Source organism: Mugil cephalus, chromosome 4, assembly GCF_022458985.1.
Source record: "Mugil cephalus isolate CIBA_MC_2020 chromosome 4, CIBA_Mcephalus_1.1, whole genome shotgun sequence".
Taxonomy (NCBI): Eukaryota; Metazoa; Chordata; class Actinopteri; order Mugiliformes; family Mugilidae; genus Mugil; species Mugil cephalus.
Genome location: NC_061773.1, coordinates 8757686 through 8776604, shown reverse-complemented (window position 1 = coordinate 8776604; position 18919 = coordinate 8757686). Strand labels below are relative to the sequence as shown.

Genomic DNA, 18919 nt, shown 5'->3' with positions numbered 1-18919 from the left:
AGGTGTGGTGTATTTGCAGAGCCTTTCACAAAGGGCAGAGGAGGATGGTAAGTTAAAATGCAGAAATGTAAAGTGTTCTTCATGATTTTATAACATATCTGAAGAAAGGGCTGACATTCCTGACTGTCTCTGAGGCCTCTACATGGTGAGAGCCCACCAGTGGTGTTCTCATAGTTTACAGCTGATGGTACCAAGTACTCAGTATCCCCATCATGACCACAAGCTCATGAGTTCCAATTGAACGCAACATAAAACCGTGCATTATTGGTAAAAAGATGGAAATGACTCCTTCATTAAGATTACAGGAACCTGTGTTGTCATGCAATAATCACACGTGGTTAGAAAACGAGGTTGACTGCTCTTTGCTGTGTTTAGGCCAGATATTTTATTCATCCTCCAGTCTCCTCCAGTGAAGATGGTTTCACTCTGTAATATCATCTGACCTCCATCTTTGCCCAAGTGCTGCTTCTTCTGCTGCTGATGCTGAAGGGATTTGTCACATGAACGTAAACAGATGTCATTTTGGACGCTCACTCACACAAGTGAGGCTGTCCCCTCGTATTTACAGGCACATCTACAATATATGTGCTGTATATGGGAGCAAGTGCGTGTATACCTTTACCAGAGCTGTATATACGTTGGAGCTTCTACATAGAGTCGGTTTGTTTAGTGTGAAGGTCAGACTCTCGCTTCAGATTGTAGCAAGTCATTACTTAAACATTTTGTACTTGTTTAAGCTGGCACGTAGTTGTATAATGATACTGTTTTAGGTTTGAATTCCGCGGATCATAATTTCAGCTACAGAATCGTTTTTCTCAGTATTTAACAGCTGCTGTGAGTAAAAGTAGAAGGAGACGCTGCAATTAAAGTTTTAAAGTCTCACAGCTGATAGTTAGATGTGTTCATGCACCACAGATGGAATCGATCTGGAGCCTAAAATGTAAAAGCTTCTTTTTCATTTTTTATTTCCTTTTTTTTTTTTTAAAAAAAAAAAAAAGGTCCACCGAATTAATGCAGTGCACTTCAAGTCTTAGAACAGTGAGCAGCTGTGTTTGGTTTGAAGGGGATTATTGCCGTTGGTAGCAGCAGACATGGTTGAAATATCATCTGGGTCAAGAAACATAAAACATGGCGCTCACGTCGCTGATATTCAGATTGTTTTGTCTGTGCACCGAGCCCATCTGCGCTGCAGAATGAAAGAAGAGGCCAATAAAAAAAAAAAAAGCCGTTCCTGCAGTGATGAGTCTATCACTGCAATTCCCAGCTGACTGACTCGCTGACACAAAGCCAGATGAGAACACAGAGAGTCTTCTGACTCCACTTTAGTCGGCAAAGATGCTCCAATTGAGCTTTCCACTGTAGCTGGTGTCGGTTTATAGATGGTGCACTGCATCTGATGAAAAAAATAAAAAATGAGCAATACAGCAAAAGCTCTTGCAGCACGGGTTAAAGGAAAAGAGAAAGAACACAAAGACGCATTTGAAAGGATTGTTTCATCTGTTGTTTTTGCACTTGTTTACTCTTGTTATGAGCAAAGGAAGTGGGAGTCTTTCTGCTTCTTCTGCACAAAGTGGCTCATTTCTTTTCGTGTTACAGAACAGGTTGTTCTTGTGCAAACAAACCAGTGACTAAATGCATTTTTGGTTTGGATCCGGTGCCTTCTCAGGAGAAAACTAAAACTAAAGGATGTTACTATAGCAATGCAGGCATAATCACAAATAATGATGTTCACGGAGCCAGCATAAAAAGGCTATTCTGAGGTTTGGAAAATATGATAACATGGAAAATGTAATGAAATGTAATGAAACTCCCACTCCCTAATATTTATATAACCTCTTATTAATAACTCAGGTACCAGGGTTCCTCCTAATCACTCCACCATGTTCCAATGTGTCATCATTATGAAGGAATCATTCAGCGCCTGAAGGAAAATATCATTATGTGCTTTGTGCTAAAGGTGTTTTGTTATTTCATTTGCTGTCGTTAGCACTAACAGAAGATGTTGGTGGTGTTTTTTAAGAAGCACACTTGTTCGCCCTTTCTCCGCTCATTTTCCGTCACATCCTCATAAAGACAAAGGAGCATTTTAGAAAGCATTGTAATACACTGCTAAATTTAAAAACAGCCACAACAACAAAAAACACTTCAGTGTCCCATTAAAAAAATAAACTTTCTGCAATATTATGTTTGCGCTGTTTTAATTTAACTGCTCAATAAAAGAGCACTTTTATTACAATCTAAGTAAATATTGTGTGTGCCTGTATATATTTATACTGCCTTAATATTTATATCAGCTTCAAGTGTTTCAAGTGGAAGCCCATTCTCTGACTGCAGACCGGCTCCTGCGGGTATTCAAAGCTTTAAAGGACACTAAATATATATATATATATAAATATTCTATTTGGTCTCACTCAAGTTGTCTTTGTCTTTCCCCATGAATCAGCAAAGTTGCTCCCAAAAGGCAGGCTCTTCATTCATTCAAATCAGCCACCCTCTTGTGGTACTTTCAACTCCCTCATTTTTTAGCCCCTTAGCCCCCAGGTGGTCTGCAGTTCAGTGACTATTCTTCTGATGCGCTTTCGGGAATCGCGGTGTACAGGGCAGAGCAATCTGCAGTGCATTAAATAATGCAGGGCACTGTCTGATGTGGGGCACACCATTACTGCACCAGCCCCCCCAGCCCCTCCTCTCTGGAACATCCTTGTTCTCTTCCTCTTTTACACACACACACACACACATATGAATACAATATATGTCTGTATCTGACTGGATGTCTATCTCTTGATATATGTCCTCCTAGGACCTAGTGTGGCCGTCTCAGAATCTCTTCTCATATTTATGAGTGGCATTAACTACATGTTCATCAAAAATAATAATAAACACCTCACAACACTTCAAATATTTCTGGCTCTGTAGTCTAATTACTGCCACCACTCAAAAGAAGGCAAGATAGATTTAACTATCATAACAAATTAATCACCTCGTTACATGTGAGGCCTATCGGACATATATATACATAAAGTTATTGCCATACGGATAACCAAAAGTTAAAACATTTCATGCTGAGCAGAGTGTAAGTTCATATATTTATCATATTAGGAGCTTAACTTAAACTGCTACAACACACAAAAAGCAAATAAAACTAATTTGGAAATCATTATTCCTTCCCAAAAAACAAAAACAACAACAACAACAACAAAACAGGGGAACACTGCAATAAACCTAAAAATAAACACACATTCTTTTTGTATATAATCTTATCATGCTTAGTCTCAGTTTCTTCATGCTTTATATTTAGTTTTTCATGCTTTCCCATTCCCATCCCATCTCTGCACCCGTGATTTCTCCTTCACTTCACACCCTCTTAAGTTACTTCTTTCTCGCTTCTCTCTTCTTGCCTCTGATCTACTAAGCAGGGAGGATTGTTGCGGGTTCAATCGGCACTTTCACTCACAGATCAAGGCTGACTCTGAGACACTCCACATGCTCAGCGCCCAATTACCGAATCAAACAGGCGCACAGGCACGCGCACATGTAATCACACATTCACTCAGGTGCACATTAGGCAAACAGATCACAGGCAAATACAACTACAGGAAAAAAAACGTGAAAATGTGTTTGTCTCCTTCCTGATTTCTTATTTTTTGCATGATTTTCACCCAAATGTTTTAGATCATTTACTACACTTAATTATGAGTCAAAGGTAACACAAGTAAACACAACATGCAGTTTTAAATTAAGGTTTTTACTGTTAAGGGAGAACCACATTCAAACCTACATGGCCCTGTGTGAAAAATTAAAGCTAATAACTGGTTGATCCACCCTTAGCAGCAACAACTACAATCAAGCGTTTGTGATAACTTGCAATGAGTCTTTTCATCTTTGTAGAATTGTTGTAATTCAGCCACATTGGAGGGTTTTAAAGCATGAACCGCTTCTTTAAGATCATGCCTCAGCATCTCAAAAAGATGCAGGACGTTGACTAGGCCACTCCAAAGTCTTCATTTAGTTTTTCTTCATCCATTAGAGGTGGCCTTGCTGGTGTGTTTTGGATCATTGTTTGGGGGATGATCAAGATGTTTTCTGACTAAACTGGGACGAGCCTTTATGTTCTATTTTATCTGCAATGGTTTTGGTCTTTTTGTCCAGTCTCTTTCTTATGGTGGAGTCATGAACACCGACCTGGTCAGCCAGACACTCCTGGAGAGGTTCACCACCGTTCAATGTTTTTGTCATTGGATGTGGATAATTGCTCTCACTGTAGTTCAGTCCCAAAGCTTTAGAAGTGGCTTTATAACCATTTCCAGACTGATAGATCTTAGTTACTTTCTTTCTCATTTGTTTCTGAATTTCTTTGGATCTCTGCATGATGTCTAGCTTTTGAGGATCTTTTGGTCTACTTCACTTTGTCAGGCAGGTCCTTCTGAAGTGGTTTCTTGGTTGAGAACAGGTGTGGCAGTAATCTGGCCTGGGTGTGGCAGGAGGAATTGAACTCAGGTGTGATAAACCACACGTAGGTTTTGATTTTTTTCTCCTTAATAATAAAACCATAATTTATAAACTGCATTTTGTGTTAGGCTTGTGTTATCTATCTATTTATCTTTGACTAATTAAATTTGTTTGATGATCTGAAACATTTAGGTGTGACAAACATGCAAAAAACTAAGAAATCAGGAAGGGGGCCAACGCAAACAAAACTGCTGTTTCTAAGATAAAAACACTAATCATGTCATGTTGGAGTGATAAAATTCTATCACAGTCGTCTATATTCTCAATGACACATCGACTCTTATTTATTCACACATAACAGAGGATACCACCCTCTGTTTTCTCACTTGAGGTAATTACTCTCTGTGCCTCACATTTCTTGCTGATCATCTCTTAATTCTGCTGCAGCTCACACTACACACTCACACACCAAAGTAGAGCAGAGGCAGGGAGGGAAGCAGGGAGTCGATGGATGACTCATCCAACGGCATAAATCTCTGGAGGTGTGCTGTTGTGTTTGAGCATTAAAATCCCACGAGAGGATACACACAAACGGCTGTTTTCATCATGCTAATGCAATATGATGATTCGTCTGGTGCATAGCAGAGCTGAGATGCACCGTCACACCGTCACAGCAATCAAAGCAAGATTACTAGGGATATCTGGAGATGTGTAAAAACATATTGTAGAGAAGGTGATTTGATTGTGAGAGAGCCTATTTACCAAATGAATCACTACACATGCCTAAACATCTATTTTTGTGTTTTGTGTTGTGACTTGGATTTATTGTGTGTTAGGTGCAGGTTTCGCTGTGGTTCAGATGATCTAAGGCTAGTGTTTGTGGTTAAGGCCACTACGGGATCTATGTTGCACATTTTCAAGGTGAAAGCCAAAAGCAGGTGCAGCTAAAACGGCAGAAATAATCTTTCATCGCCTCTGAAGCGTGTGCAAGAACAAGAATTTCACATTATCCAGAGCCGAGAGTGTGGGTCAGAATTTCTTTATGTTTCTAATAGGCTAAGACCGAGTTCAGCCTTGTGTGAAAAATTTGTCTGTTTTTTTACTGAAGCAATGACATGCAAACACAAAGGTCTGGTCATCCAACAGAAGACCTGAACCTGGGCAAACAACTATATACTTGTGCACATACCAGGCAGATTCCTTTAAATTGCGAATTGTGAAACTGTGTATTTCAACTGCTTACATGTCAGCCAGTACAATAGGAGATAAAACTGTCATCAGCCACATAAAGTTGTTGGTCAGTTACCTCAAACTGGGCTTCACAGTTTTTATTTTCTTGTCTCACCTTGTCCCTGGAGCCCTACACAGCCACCTACACAAGCCGCAAGTTGTTTTTTAGTTTTTGTATTGCTATTATTTTTTATGTCAGGCTGTTTTCTGTCTGCCTGTCTTCTAACCTGAACCGTGTATGTCACCAAGGCCTGAGTCACGCTTTAATGAAACTGAATTATCTATAAACGTTAAAGTGAGCCTCCTGAAAATTTGATAAATGTTAAGTCAAGAGACGAAAATGGCCTGCGTGTGAGTGCATGTTTGAGTTCAAGTGCCTTACCAGGTGAAGACTGATCACTGGATGCCACTAAAGTGGCAGGTGTGGGTCTACGTCTTCTGATCTGAAAAAGTAGAACAGTTTCATTTTAGAGACTCAATTGCGTTGGGAACAGACAGTAAAGCACATTCTTAAGTCGTTACGGCGTTGAACAGCTGCTGATTTTTATATGTTGACTAATTCAGCTCAAGCACCCACAGGCTATAATTTGTCACAGCCTCCACCAATCAAAATGTTAATAGGTTGCACACTGAAATTTGCATAGTTTTATTACACAGCCAATCGGGAAAAAGGTTCCAGCCCTTCCCTTTGTGAAGGGTGCAGTGGATGCAATGCAGCATCTACTTTCTGTCAGACCAGGGCAGGCCTGTGTCGTCCATATTTTGGGTTCGGTGCGCTTTGAAGATGCCCGAGCTGGATGAGAGCAATGCTGAGTCCTGCAGTGCCGAGCAGTGAGATCAGCAGGGCAGCCTGCCACCTCCTATTTGCTCCTTGGCTCATGCCTAGTGGAGTGTGGCAGGTATGGAGCATTCTGCAACAATACATGAAAGAGCATGAACATATCACTGAGCTGCTCGGCAGATGGCATGTTTTAACCTATAACTGCTAGTGGATAAACTTTTGTTTTTGAAGCCAATATATCCATTATAATAACTCCAAAAAGAATTTATTGGGTGATGTAAGCAAAGTAAAAAGACGGGGCAGAGGGAAAATGGTAAAAGGCATAATGGGGTAAAATTGTAGAGTGAAGATAAAACTTTGTAAAATGCTCCAACACAATTAAAATGATACCTTTCCAATGGGCGCAAATGGTCATTTACAAAGATTTGCACTTTTCACCTGTCTCCTTGCTGGACCAGTTGCTGCAATATGTCTTCATTTTCCAGAGAAGTACCCTGATCTAAAATGTGTTTGTCCTCCCAGAGCTGACGGATAATGTTTAGAGTCAACAGGGACAGTGGCGATGCCACTATCAAGTGAAACTGGTAGTGTGCCGTCCCAAAAGATATTAACTGGAAAACACAATGACTCATTTTCAGTCTCCTCCAAGATCAAGTAATTATATTTCAGTTTAATTGCTGCATGAAGAGAAACACACACATACACACTAACTTGCGCTGTGTACACGTGCCAACTTACACATGTATCTTATCTAAATGCTGCCTGTGCACTTAGCGAGCAGTGCAACCCCAGCCTGCACCACTTGGTATTTTACATGGCAGCTGAAGCTGGTTCGCTAGCACGAATATTTTTGAGATTTAAGACGTGAGTCTGCAAAGAAAGACAGAAAGGGTCTTCTATTTTTTATTCCCGATCATCTTCCAGGTGTTGCTTACAAGAGAGGAGCCTGATGGCTGAAGGCTCTCCCTCCCATTCTCCTTTATGAAATTCTAGGTGTGTGTTGTAGCTTTGTCTGGTGCTTTCCCCCTCTTTTCAGACAACCTCGCTGCAAAACCACTATCTCCCTGGATACGCACACGCATACTGATAAATTCTGCGCAGTTGTAGGCTTCAATTGATTATCTTCACTCAATAATGATACAAAATACAGATGTAACTGCAGGATATCATGCACAGGGTTGAAAAATGTCAGTAGTCAGCGGCCTCTCGGTTGCACAGTCTAATTGGGCATTGTGATTTGAAGAGGCTTCGTTAAATCACAACCATGGAGTGCAGGAAGCCTTTGAATGAGAAGACACATCGAGGGCCTTTTCTTCTCTTTAACAGGCAGGCAGAGATATGTTGCTGCTTTGAAAATTGCTGACCTGATATCCTGAAATGCTCGTCAGCTATTCACTGTTACATCACAGCAACCCTTACGGTTTGTGTTTCTCCTCTCTGCTCACATGTGAATATGTCATCACAGTAAAGGCAGATGAAACGCAGGTACAACCCAGGTGGACCTGTCCTTTATCTGAGAGAAACGGCATTATTAGTGGTGCAATTTAAAGCAATTTGGTGGTGCATAACCGCAATTAAATGCCGTCACGCCTACTTTACAATGCAGTGAATTAATATAGGGATCCGACCACAAAGTTGCTCCCAGAACCCATTAAGGACACAATAGGATGCAATTTGTCAAGCCACATTTGCGTGTGGATACATGTGGAGCAGCATTACGAGGTGGAAATGAAAAATCTAACAAAAGACAGTTTGGCAAAAACCCCCGGCTATTGTTTTTCAGGCACTGTTTATTGTTTATTTGCCAAATGACAAGCAAATACATTGTGTATATTCATGGTGCTCATCTGTGTATTGGAAGGTGAATGCTTACTTTTCTGTTAAAATCTCAGGTGTAGAAATCTCTGGGTTCCACCGTGTGACCCTAAACGTCGGAAAGTTGTGACTGTACAAGAGGCAAGAGGGACTTTCTGATCCACTTGAGAAAAACTCCTACGCACCTCGAAGCAATTCGACGAGTACGTTACACTTAAGATCCCGAACAAGGCCTCCTATGCTGCGCCCTATCACAATAAAAGCTACAGTTGATTCGTCAGTGATGTGCTTTAAATGGGCATGGAAATCACTGTGAGCTCAAGTCCTGAAAGCAGCTATAGAAATGATTCACTAACTCTTGTGTATATTATAAACTGTGTAGCTATATATTCTCTGCGTGTGTTTGTGTGTGCTTTGTTGCCGTTCCATATAATCCACCCTGCCAGCCCACGTTAAAGCAAAAAGGAGCCCGTGGCCCATGGCTGCGCTGAGCTGATTATACTCGGAGTCATCATTATTCTTCTCACCCGGCTGCAGTGCGAACTCCCCGATCCTTCTCTCCTACACAAATACCAACCGCTTCCTGCGCCCCCACCCACCCTCCTCACACACCCCCCCTGCCTGTCTTTCAACCCACAGTCCGATTAAAATGCAGTTCTGTCACTTCTCACAACAAAACTGTCTTTGAAAATGATGGGTGGGCAGGAAAAGCCCTGCATGCCTGATATTCTTGTTTTGTGGACAAAATACCCTTGGCTGGTAGATATAGGTCAGGCCACGAGGCGGCACAGACAGAGACCTTTACACACTGAAGCCTCGGCTTTTCATGGAAATGGCTTTCGCTTTCTAATTGGGTTCCAAAATACACTATACGGAAAATGATATAAAACAAGTTCTTACACCGCGTAAGGAAATATTCTTTTTCCGCGCACACAAATCACAGACACTGAGCAAATGAAAATGATTTGTGTTTACATTTAATAGACCTAGATGGACTTCTGAGCATTTCGTGCACTTTTTAAAATTATGAACATTAAAAAAAATGTCAAGGATCTCTGTTCTGATGTGTAGTCTATGTCAGGCTTTCTAATTGTTGTAGTTGTATGCCCAGTGTCTTTCAAAGTAACATGGCCAGTGTTCACCTCATAATTCATAAAGGTAACAAAAATAGAAGTAAAGGTGAGAGATCGTCCTGTTAACCTAACCCTGACTTGCCTTTGAGAAATCAGTCAAGGTTCTGTAATCCCACACCGTCAGGGGTGTCCTGTGGTCCTTACTAGAGCTGGTCAGAGCTATGAATCGGAGGATAATTAAAAAGAGACGAAGGTTAAAGAAAGCATTCGTTAAAACATTGTCAGCGGGTGGGCCGAGTTGTGAGAGATTCGGTACAACGCACAGACCATAAGTAGCCAAGGAGGATTCATGTGAATCCTCATCCTTTATTCGGCCGTTTGAAACATGATCTAGGTATTGTTCAGCTATGATAAATCCTCATAGTCTCTCTCCAGCTGTGGTCTCATTTGGCTCTGAGTAGGTGGATTTATTGCAGTCCATATTTGAAAATACACATCACTGACTTCTGCTTCCTTTTATCTGCATTTCTTCAGCGCTTGGCTTCCCTCTCGAATCAGACCTTGGTTTCTCCCCATATGCAGCTGTCCTTGCCATCTCCTCTCTTATTATTAACTCAAATCGTAGAGGCAACCGCAGATGGGGAGCAGTGGTTTGTAGTAACACATTTAATTGCTCAAGGACTGTTCATTTTGTCTGCTTTAGCTTGAATAATAGCGCTGATTCTTTCGTCAAGGCAAAAAGGAATTGATAAGATTTTTTTTTCAGACAACACTCGAAACATGACAGGTATTGCTATTCCCTTTTGTCTTGATGAAAGAATCAGCACTTTCAATACGTTTAATTTATTCTCTGTTTCTAAATCCAAGAATACATATTCTTTCTGATTTAATTGTACATTCATGCAAATGATCATAAAAAACATATAAATTAACAAAGTGAATCTTGAAATTTGGATATTAAATGCTTTTTAGCATACAAACCTTTATTTTATTATTTAATCTGTAACCTATGTGTCAACTGGTATGGTTAAAAGAGAAAAGGCATGTGCAATAAAAACAAACTTTATGGCGACATAGCACAAGTTGCTTCAGGTAATTTTGGCTGCGTTTTCCTTCAGATATAATAAAGAGCACGACAGAGCTGATTAAATTGTAAAAGCACTGAGGACCAGCTTCAACAAAGTGTGAAATACAACTCAGCCTATAGTCATGAACAGGGCTTATGTTTGCTTGTTGGCTCCTGATGTGTTCTCGGGATTTGGAAGTAACACTCACTTAAATGGAAATTTGCTTTGGGAGAAGCTAGGAGCCTCCTCCAGACTCCTGCAGAGTAGAAAATCACTCCGTCAGCCCAGAGTGCATGTGAGGACAGCTGCTTTTCCTTGGGTCATACATAATTTTTTTGGCTAATCTACAAAACGTATTCATGGTATGATCGTGGTTATCTGCTGCACTTGAAGGTTCTTCTTAATTGTTGTGACCCGAGACGTCTGCGTAGGGGATGTTAGTGAGGACACTGTTGCGACATAGAACTAATAAAAGATGAATATTTCAGTACGTCACATTAAATCATCCCAAAGAGGAATGTATTGCTTTCATCTATGCATGTTGATTTTCAATTGCAACACTCCACGTCTAAATGTCAGAAGAATGAGTTTAATATAATTTATTTTATTTGGTTTATACTACATTTGAATTCAGAGCTGCACCAAGCAAAGGTAAATTAGAAGAAAGGTAAAGCAGCTGTGTTTAGGGAGTTACACATGCTCCAATTACAACATTAATGATAAAAAATAACCAAGACTGGCGCACTAAACAGACAGCTTGGTAAACTGCTAATAAGAACTGAATTTAATGTTGATTTCATGCAGTTAGACCGCTGTCATATCTATCCTTTTCATTTAAGGTTAAATCTGCAGATGCGTAACCTGGTTATTGTCTTTAATCAACCATACAGAGCGTATCCATCTTTTAATCTACTGAGGTAGAAAGAAATTTGAGATATTTGTCATAAACTAGAACTAAACAGTGCAACTGCAAAACGCTTTTATTGCCTCATATTTTTCATTATAAAGGCACAATATGGCATTCTGGGGCATGTTTTTTACCGACCGCCTGTTAGCTTAGCCTGGAGTAAAGCAGAAGGAATCAGCAGAAAGCAGTAGTCTGGCTCTGCCTAAAGGTAATAAGATCTGCCAACCAGCACCTCAGGGCTACTTTCTGACCGACAGCAGCCCTGCACAAAAGAGCAGTCCTGTCACTCACTGGAACGAGGTCAATCCATCAACGCAGCGTGAGAACACTGAGATGCAGTTTTAAGGGAGTTTAACTGTTTTGTGGCTGGGTGCAGCGGCCTCCTCGTGTACTGCCCTGTGCGGTCTTCAGGATGACAGGGCAATTGCAGTTACACAAAGCCAGTACATTTGCTGAGGATGAGACCTGGCTTTGCAGCCCTGAGCTACTCGCTGACCTCAGCACGGGGCTAAGCTGAGATAGGCCTAACTTGTTCATCATCGTGGTGCTGAAACAGTTTAAAGAAGACAACACTAGTGTGAGCTCACTGCTCGATGACAGGCAGTAGCCACTCTATGAGAAAACTCCAGATTAATGTTAAATTAAAAAAAACTAAAAAAACTAAGCTAAAGCACAATGGATTTTTTCATCTCATTATTGGCAGGAAATGTTATCAGCAGATTCCCCAAAAATATGGAACTCATCTCATCTTCTATAACTGCTTGTCCTCTAGAAGGTCGCGAGGGGGCTGGAGTCTATTCAGCTGTGATTGGGCGAGAGGCGTGGTGCACCGTGGACAGGCTGCCACTCTATGGGGCTCAAAATGTGGAAGCATTCTCTGAAACAAACTGTAATAAAATGCATATTATTATAATTGAGTTAAAGTAATACAACATAAAATGAATAGTGCCAACCTCTAACTGTGAGAACAGTTACGTAATTAAAATCTTTCCACCATTCCATAACACGATCTGGTATTGGCCTCTCTCAGGTACAGTCAGTTTGTGTTGGTAAGAACATGCTGAGCTCTACTGCAAGGTTAAGATACCTGTGTGTGGATGTGAGGATGTGTGTGTGCTTCTGTTGCGACTAACGGTCTGGGAGGCTGTTCTGACTGACATGCAGTTCTCCACGGACGCCGATTCACCATGCTGGGAGGTGTCAGGTTGCAGGGATGAGTGAACTGTGGGTGAAACCCCCTGGCATGGCATTCATCAGTGTGCTGGCAAACACAGACACATATTTCGTTTTTTGTTTTTGTTTTTTTAAATCTTTTTTTGTTTGTTTTTTTTTGTACATTAGAGATTTCCTTTGGTTATTTACTTTCTCTTTATAGCTTTGCCGTTACGCTTTCTGCCACGGTCATCTGTCACACATATACATCTAGTTTAAATATATGTAAACACACACTTGGGAACCAGCATGCCACGCAGACTCAACAGGCACTCACAGTGGTCTCAGAATAAATTGATGTGTCCTAAAAGGGTAAAGTCCCAGTGGCAATCAGGCAAGCTCTGGTCATGCTTATTGAGGCTATGAACTGAAAACTCTCTTGAGGGTAGAAGTAAACTGAATTTCATTTCTAAAAGGAGCTCAGTCTGCTGCTGCTGAAAGGAAGTAGGTGAACAGTGGGCTGGAGGTGGTTAAGCTCTTACAATCGCATGAAAAAGTGTTGGCTCCTTTCCTGATTTATGATGTGTGTTTTCATGTTTGTCGCACTTAAACGTTTCAGATCATCAAACAAATTTAAACATTAGTCAAAGATAACACAAAATGCAAAAAGTTTTTAAATGAACGTCTTGTAAAATTAAGGGAAAACTAAATCCACAAAATCCAAACCTGCATGGCCCCAATGTGAAAAACTAAACCTAATAACTGGTTGGGCCACCGTTAGCAGCAATAACTCCAATCACGCATTTGTAATAACTTGCAATGAGTCTTTTCATCTTTGTAGAATTGTTGTAACTCAGCCACATTGGAGGGTTTAAGGTCATGCCACAGCATCTCAAAAAGATGCAGGACTCTGACTAGGCCTCTTCAAAGTCTTCATTTAGTTTTTCTTCATCCATTGGAGGTGGCCTTGCTGGTGTGTTTTGGATAATTTTCCTGCTCCTGAAGTTCACTTAGGCTTGAGGTCACCAACAGATGTCTGGACATTCACCTTTAGGATGTTTTGGTAGACAGTTGAATTCATGGTTCCATTTATCACAGTAAGTCTTCCAGGTCCTGAAGCAGCAAAACAGACCCAGACCATCACACTACCACCACCACCAGATTTTACTGTTGTTACTGGATCTCGGCACGATGTCTAGCTTTAGAAGATATTTTGGTCTACTTCACTTTGTCAGGGAGGTCTTATTTAATTGGTTTCTTGATTGAGAATGGTTGTGGCAGTGGCAGTAATCAGGCCTTGTGTTATCTTTGTCTTGTGTTTATGTTGTTTGATTACCTGAAACATTTAGGTGTGACAAATATATAAACTAAAATAAGAAATCAGGAGCCTTTTCACACCACTGTATATTGAATGGCTCCAACCTGTGATCAGATGTGTGACTGAATAAATACAGACAGTAAAGAGGAGCCTGCTGACACAGGACACACAGGGAGGCCAAGTCAAACAGAATGATGTCTGCCATGTTCTTTCTTAAAAAATAAAAGACAGACAAAAAAGAGGTAATGCACTGCAAGTGTGCACACTGAGATGTGATAATACACAACTACAGAAGACAGTTACAGACCATTGTTAGACATGTGTGTTCATAATCACTTTCGTTATTAAAGTCCCAAACGTAATGAGGTCCACACATTGCAAACTAATATGTTTCATGTAATTTATTTTCATCCACTGGCAATTTGATGAAAGTCAAATGTCAGCCCAACCTCATCTAAAAAGCGCTGCCATTGTAAAGTCTGCTTAAATTAAAAGTGACAGAAAAATAAACTTACAGCACCTGAGGCAAAGAAAATGACACAATGTGTGTCTCTCTGAGTCACAGGAAAGTCATGATGACCATTTGCTCTGTTGAGAAGCTTAGGTTTATTAGTGTGCCCAAAACAATAACTGAAATATGGACATACTTTTGTTTTAGTAGCACAGCTTATTTTCATTATTTAAAAACGTAATAGCCTTCCTAGTGGTGCTTTACTTTTCAAGCCCAAAATGCTGGGGAGAGGCATAACAATTTTTTTTTTAAATAATAACAAATAGAAAAACAATTGTGTTATTTAATCACGTTTTATCTCCTCGTGTATTGAGACTTAACAGAAAAACAACATTTCTGTATCCTCAAATAGCACTAGATCATCTCATCTCATCTCATCTCATCTCATCTCATCTCATCTCATCTCATCTCATCTCATCTCATCTCATCTCATCTCATCTCATCTCTTCTCATCTCCTACTGCTTATCAGTCAGGTCGCGGGGGTTGCTGGAGCCTATTCCAGCTGTCATTGAGCGAGAGCCGGGGTACGCTCTGGACAGGTCGCCAGTCTATCGGTCTAACACTAGATATGCTAGATGTGCACTAGATGTGCTGACACATCAATGTGTCATAAATGAATAAATAATAATAATATAAACTATATAGCGGAGGTAGAGATGTACATGTGAATCCATGTAACACCTGAATGTGGTGACTTTGTTTGGGGTAGTGTGGCCGAGTGGTCTAAGGCGCTGGATTTAGGCTCCAGTCTCTATGGAGGCGTGGGTTCAAATCCCACCACTGCCATCTTAATCTAAAACTGTTTTTGGGATCTTCCTATACTAAGTTCTTTGTGTTTGTTTCCAACAATCACCCTCAAGGATTTAATCAAGCCAAATACTACATCATACAGAATACACATAAGATTAGCTAGCATGCTGGTCTAAATCTGACGTATAAATGAATTAGCTACACCAGTAATAATATCTGTTTGGGCCCTTAAAGAAAGAAAAAAACTTGTTTATGCAAGTGATTTGCTTCAGAAGTATCTGTACACATTTAATACAGAAAGCAAGTAATTATTACTAAGAAATTAGTAAGTACCTATGTATGTAATGAAATTTAACTCCTATATATTTATCAAAAAGCTTTGGATATGAGTTGTGTCGCAGAATTTGATTGGACAAAAATAAAATATGATTTGATATGATATTATATAGTTAAGCCTCACCTCTACAGCCTTTGACATTATTTCACACTAAATCCACTGTCATTCGTCCAGTGCAGTAACACTCTGACATCTACAGCGTATATTTCCATTATTATGATCTGGGTGTTTGTAGTGACCTTTATTGAAAAAATTCAATATTAACTTACTAATCTAAGAGTTCACACGAATAGAACTTTCCTTCTTTCCTTTCCTTCACATTAAAAGCATTTAACACACAGCATTTTCACAGGAACTGTTGTGTGCTTTGTTTCTGAGCTCTGACACTTATTGCTGACTTTTACAACTGTGAATTTATGTACCGCTCTTCTACCTTGGTTGGTGCTCAAAGGCCTTTACAGTCACAACGTCCCATTTCCCCACTCACAGATTTACAAAAGCCACTGCGGCCGACACATTGGAACAACACACTTTAAATATTTAAGAGAGTAACGGAAGACAAAGGAGCGGCCACAGTGAGCTGTTAGATAAAGAGCTGCAGGTAACAGGCCACACACTGCCAACATATCAGCGAGGTAACCAGCTCATTTCCTTGCGCCCTGCTGTTTGTGGACTAATGTTGTATGCAACAGAAAATGAGAATTTATTCACTCAAAGAATGATGAAAAGAGGCAAATTACTGCTTGACTTCATTACAAAAACAACAATGGTTTGTTTTTCTTTTCCCCTAAACCATATGTTTGTTGTGACCAGCAGTAATTCATTCAATTTCTTCCCACAGTTGAGAATAGTTACGCTATTTTCTATCGTTGTCCTCAAGCCACACCTTAGGAAATCCTTTCCATAATAATACAGTACTATTATGCTGTTGACAAAAGGCATATATTATATTACAGACTGACACTACAGATGGGCTAATCTAGTTTGATACATCCAAGAACAAAGAACCTTAGTGTCAACATTAATTGGTGTTTTTTTGTACTTAACTATTGTAAACCACAAGAAATATTGGAAAAGCCCATATGTGCATTAAATCTGTTCTTCTTTTAATGTGCAACCCCTTTCAACACAAATCATTTTCTCCAGGCAAATGGGAGGCTTTTATGCAGAGGTGGACATTATAGTCACATGCTTTTCTAAAAGGCTCCAGATCTTGTACCATCTGTCACCGTATTTTTTTTTTTTTTGTCATTTTCTTTGAACTGCAAAAATGCTGTAAGGAGATAAACTGTACGTCAAACTGACTGTGACATTTATTTAAAAGCTTGCATACACACCACAACATGCAGTTGTTTTACATTTAGTGCTTTTAATCATATAATTGGTATAGTTTCCTCTTAGTCTAAACTTGAACATACTCTCAAACAGTCCAATAAAATGTCCACGCAAGGGCACACACACACACACACACACACACACATTAGGTAGTCTCTTAACACAGTCAGAGTGCGAAAAATAGTGAACAGCGGGAAGAGACAGAACGAGAGGGAGGGAGAAAAGAAGGAGAGAGACATAGACGAAGTGTAGCCAGACTCCTCTTGCTGGCGTTACTTGAGGCTCATTCATTATGAATGTCCCGTTCTATTCATGTTATATTTATAAAAATGAGAAAATGGGACACATCTTTCCACTATATTCTCTACAGGAACACAAGTATCACCCACAGGACCTTTCCACTTACTAGCAAGTCGTCTTTGCTCTCATGTCATAAATTCCCCAAAATATTTCTCCCAATATTTCCATCTTTTCAACATACTCTAGTAATAAAATAGTGAAGCCATGTTGGATTCACAATCACAGTGATGATGGCATTTTGATGAGCAACTTTCAGTATCTCACTGCTGATGGATATGAGCACTGAAAGCAAAATAACAGCAACCCCCTGGAGACGCGTCAATGCGCTGCAACACCTCGTTTTAACGCCGCTCAGATACTCTGGGTCGCTGTGAATCTGCCACACTGTGAGTGTAGGGGGAAAAATAACTCTTGAAGTCATTATGTTCACAAATACGCTGTATTCAAAATAGATCCTGGTAATTAGGTGCATGTGAGTAATAAGACATCAGTCTCTACAGCATCGGTGACACAGCAGGCTCAGCTGTTCAGCTATGCTGCACCTGCTATCACTGACGGCTGGAATAAATATTTATCAGTTCTGTGATCAAATATTTGTCAGATGGTTTCTTCTCACATCCTCTTTTATTTTTACAATAATCTTTATCACAAGTAGTATTTCATCTTGCTTTTAATGTCACAGATGGAAAGAATTAACAAAAAGTCCTCAGCTGCCTCTTACCTGTTCAGCTGCCTCTGGGTCCAGGTGGGTGTCCAACAGGGGAACGGTGAACTGTATCTTCCTGGGGCTCCCAGTTTCCATTGTGACACGGGCTTTCAGAACAGGATGGAGCAGAGGAGGATGAGGAGGGAGAATCCGTATGAGAGAAGGAGGGTGTAGAGCTCAGTGACGCCGGCTGACAAACCAAATAAGTGGGATCCAGGTTAGAAAACAGCAGCAACTGATTATCTGAGTTTTTATCCGACTGTGTTCTCTTCTTTACTTTTACCCTTTAACACACTTTTCCCTAATTGCATCGCTTTGCGGCACCCTGTTCCTGCTCTACAGATTTCCCTCTATCCTCAGCACCTGCTGGTGTCTCTGTTCTAGCCTCTCTCTCCTTCCTTTCTGTGTCTTCAGGCTCACGGCGCTCAGGCAAGGGCATTCTGGGCTAGGAACACCTCTCCTTCACTCTCATTCGCTGTGTCCGACTCCCTTTCACACTAAGTCCCTCCCTCTCCTCACATTTCTTTCTGACTGCATTGGCTGTTTGAGATCAGGGATGTTCTGCAGCAGCCTCTGCACAGACGGGAGAGTGAGGATGACGAAGAAATGCCTGCTCTGTCCCTCTCTCAGATGCGTGATCCAGTCTCTGCTTTCAGAGTTTTTTTTTTTTTTTTTTTTTTTGAAAACCACCTACCTACACATGCTTTAAAAAATAACTCAACAGTATTTTGAGGATGGTTTATTTAACAGGGATGGTGCATTCACAAGTAAAGTGATAAAAGTCGCCTGTGAGTCACAGACTAAATATTGCTTTGCTCAGTTGTCTTCAGGAAAAAGGCCACATACTGACTGTTTTGAGTCCACTCTGGAGGTAAAGCTGTGAAGTGATTGTTTGAGCTTCGCTCATGTCTGACAAAGCTTGTCCTCTCTGCCGCCTCGCCAGCACAATCTTTATTGATTGCCTCTTAGCCTGAGTGTCCCTACATCACAGGTCTACAGGGCCCTGATACCTGAAACCAGCCAAGAGGCACATAACTGGTGGGGGTAGATTTGTAGGGCATTTTGGGGAAGGAGGGGTAATAAATATCAACCATGATATTTGTTGCTTTTGAGATGTTAGTGGTGTGCATACATACCCCTTAACTGCATTCCTATGTAACTTACATCCTATTTAAGCATTGCTCAAA

General features: G+C 40.5%; 1 protein-coding gene and 1 non-coding gene across 2 annotated transcripts in view; one reads left to right on the top strand and one right to left on the bottom strand.

The window, feature by feature from the left end:
- The window catches only part of LOC125006552 (protein phosphatase 1 regulatory subunit 1A-like), a 29718-nt gene extending 11541 nt beyond the window's left edge, over positions 1–18177 (bottom strand). Inside the window, exons 1-2 of the mRNA XM_047582688.1 lie at positions 17748–18177; positions 6062–6122 (exon numbers count right to left, since the gene is read on the bottom strand). Coding sequence (XP_047438644.1) covers positions 6062–6122; positions 17748–17828 — 142 coding nt within the window. The 5' untranslated portion in view covers positions 17829–18177. The remainder of the gene's footprint in view (positions 1–6061; positions 6123–17747) is intronic.
- On the top strand, positions 15009–15090 carry trnal-uag. The gene has a single exon. It is a non-coding gene; the product is annotated as a tRNA-Leu (tRNA).
- Positions 18178–18919: the final 742 nt, after the last annotated feature.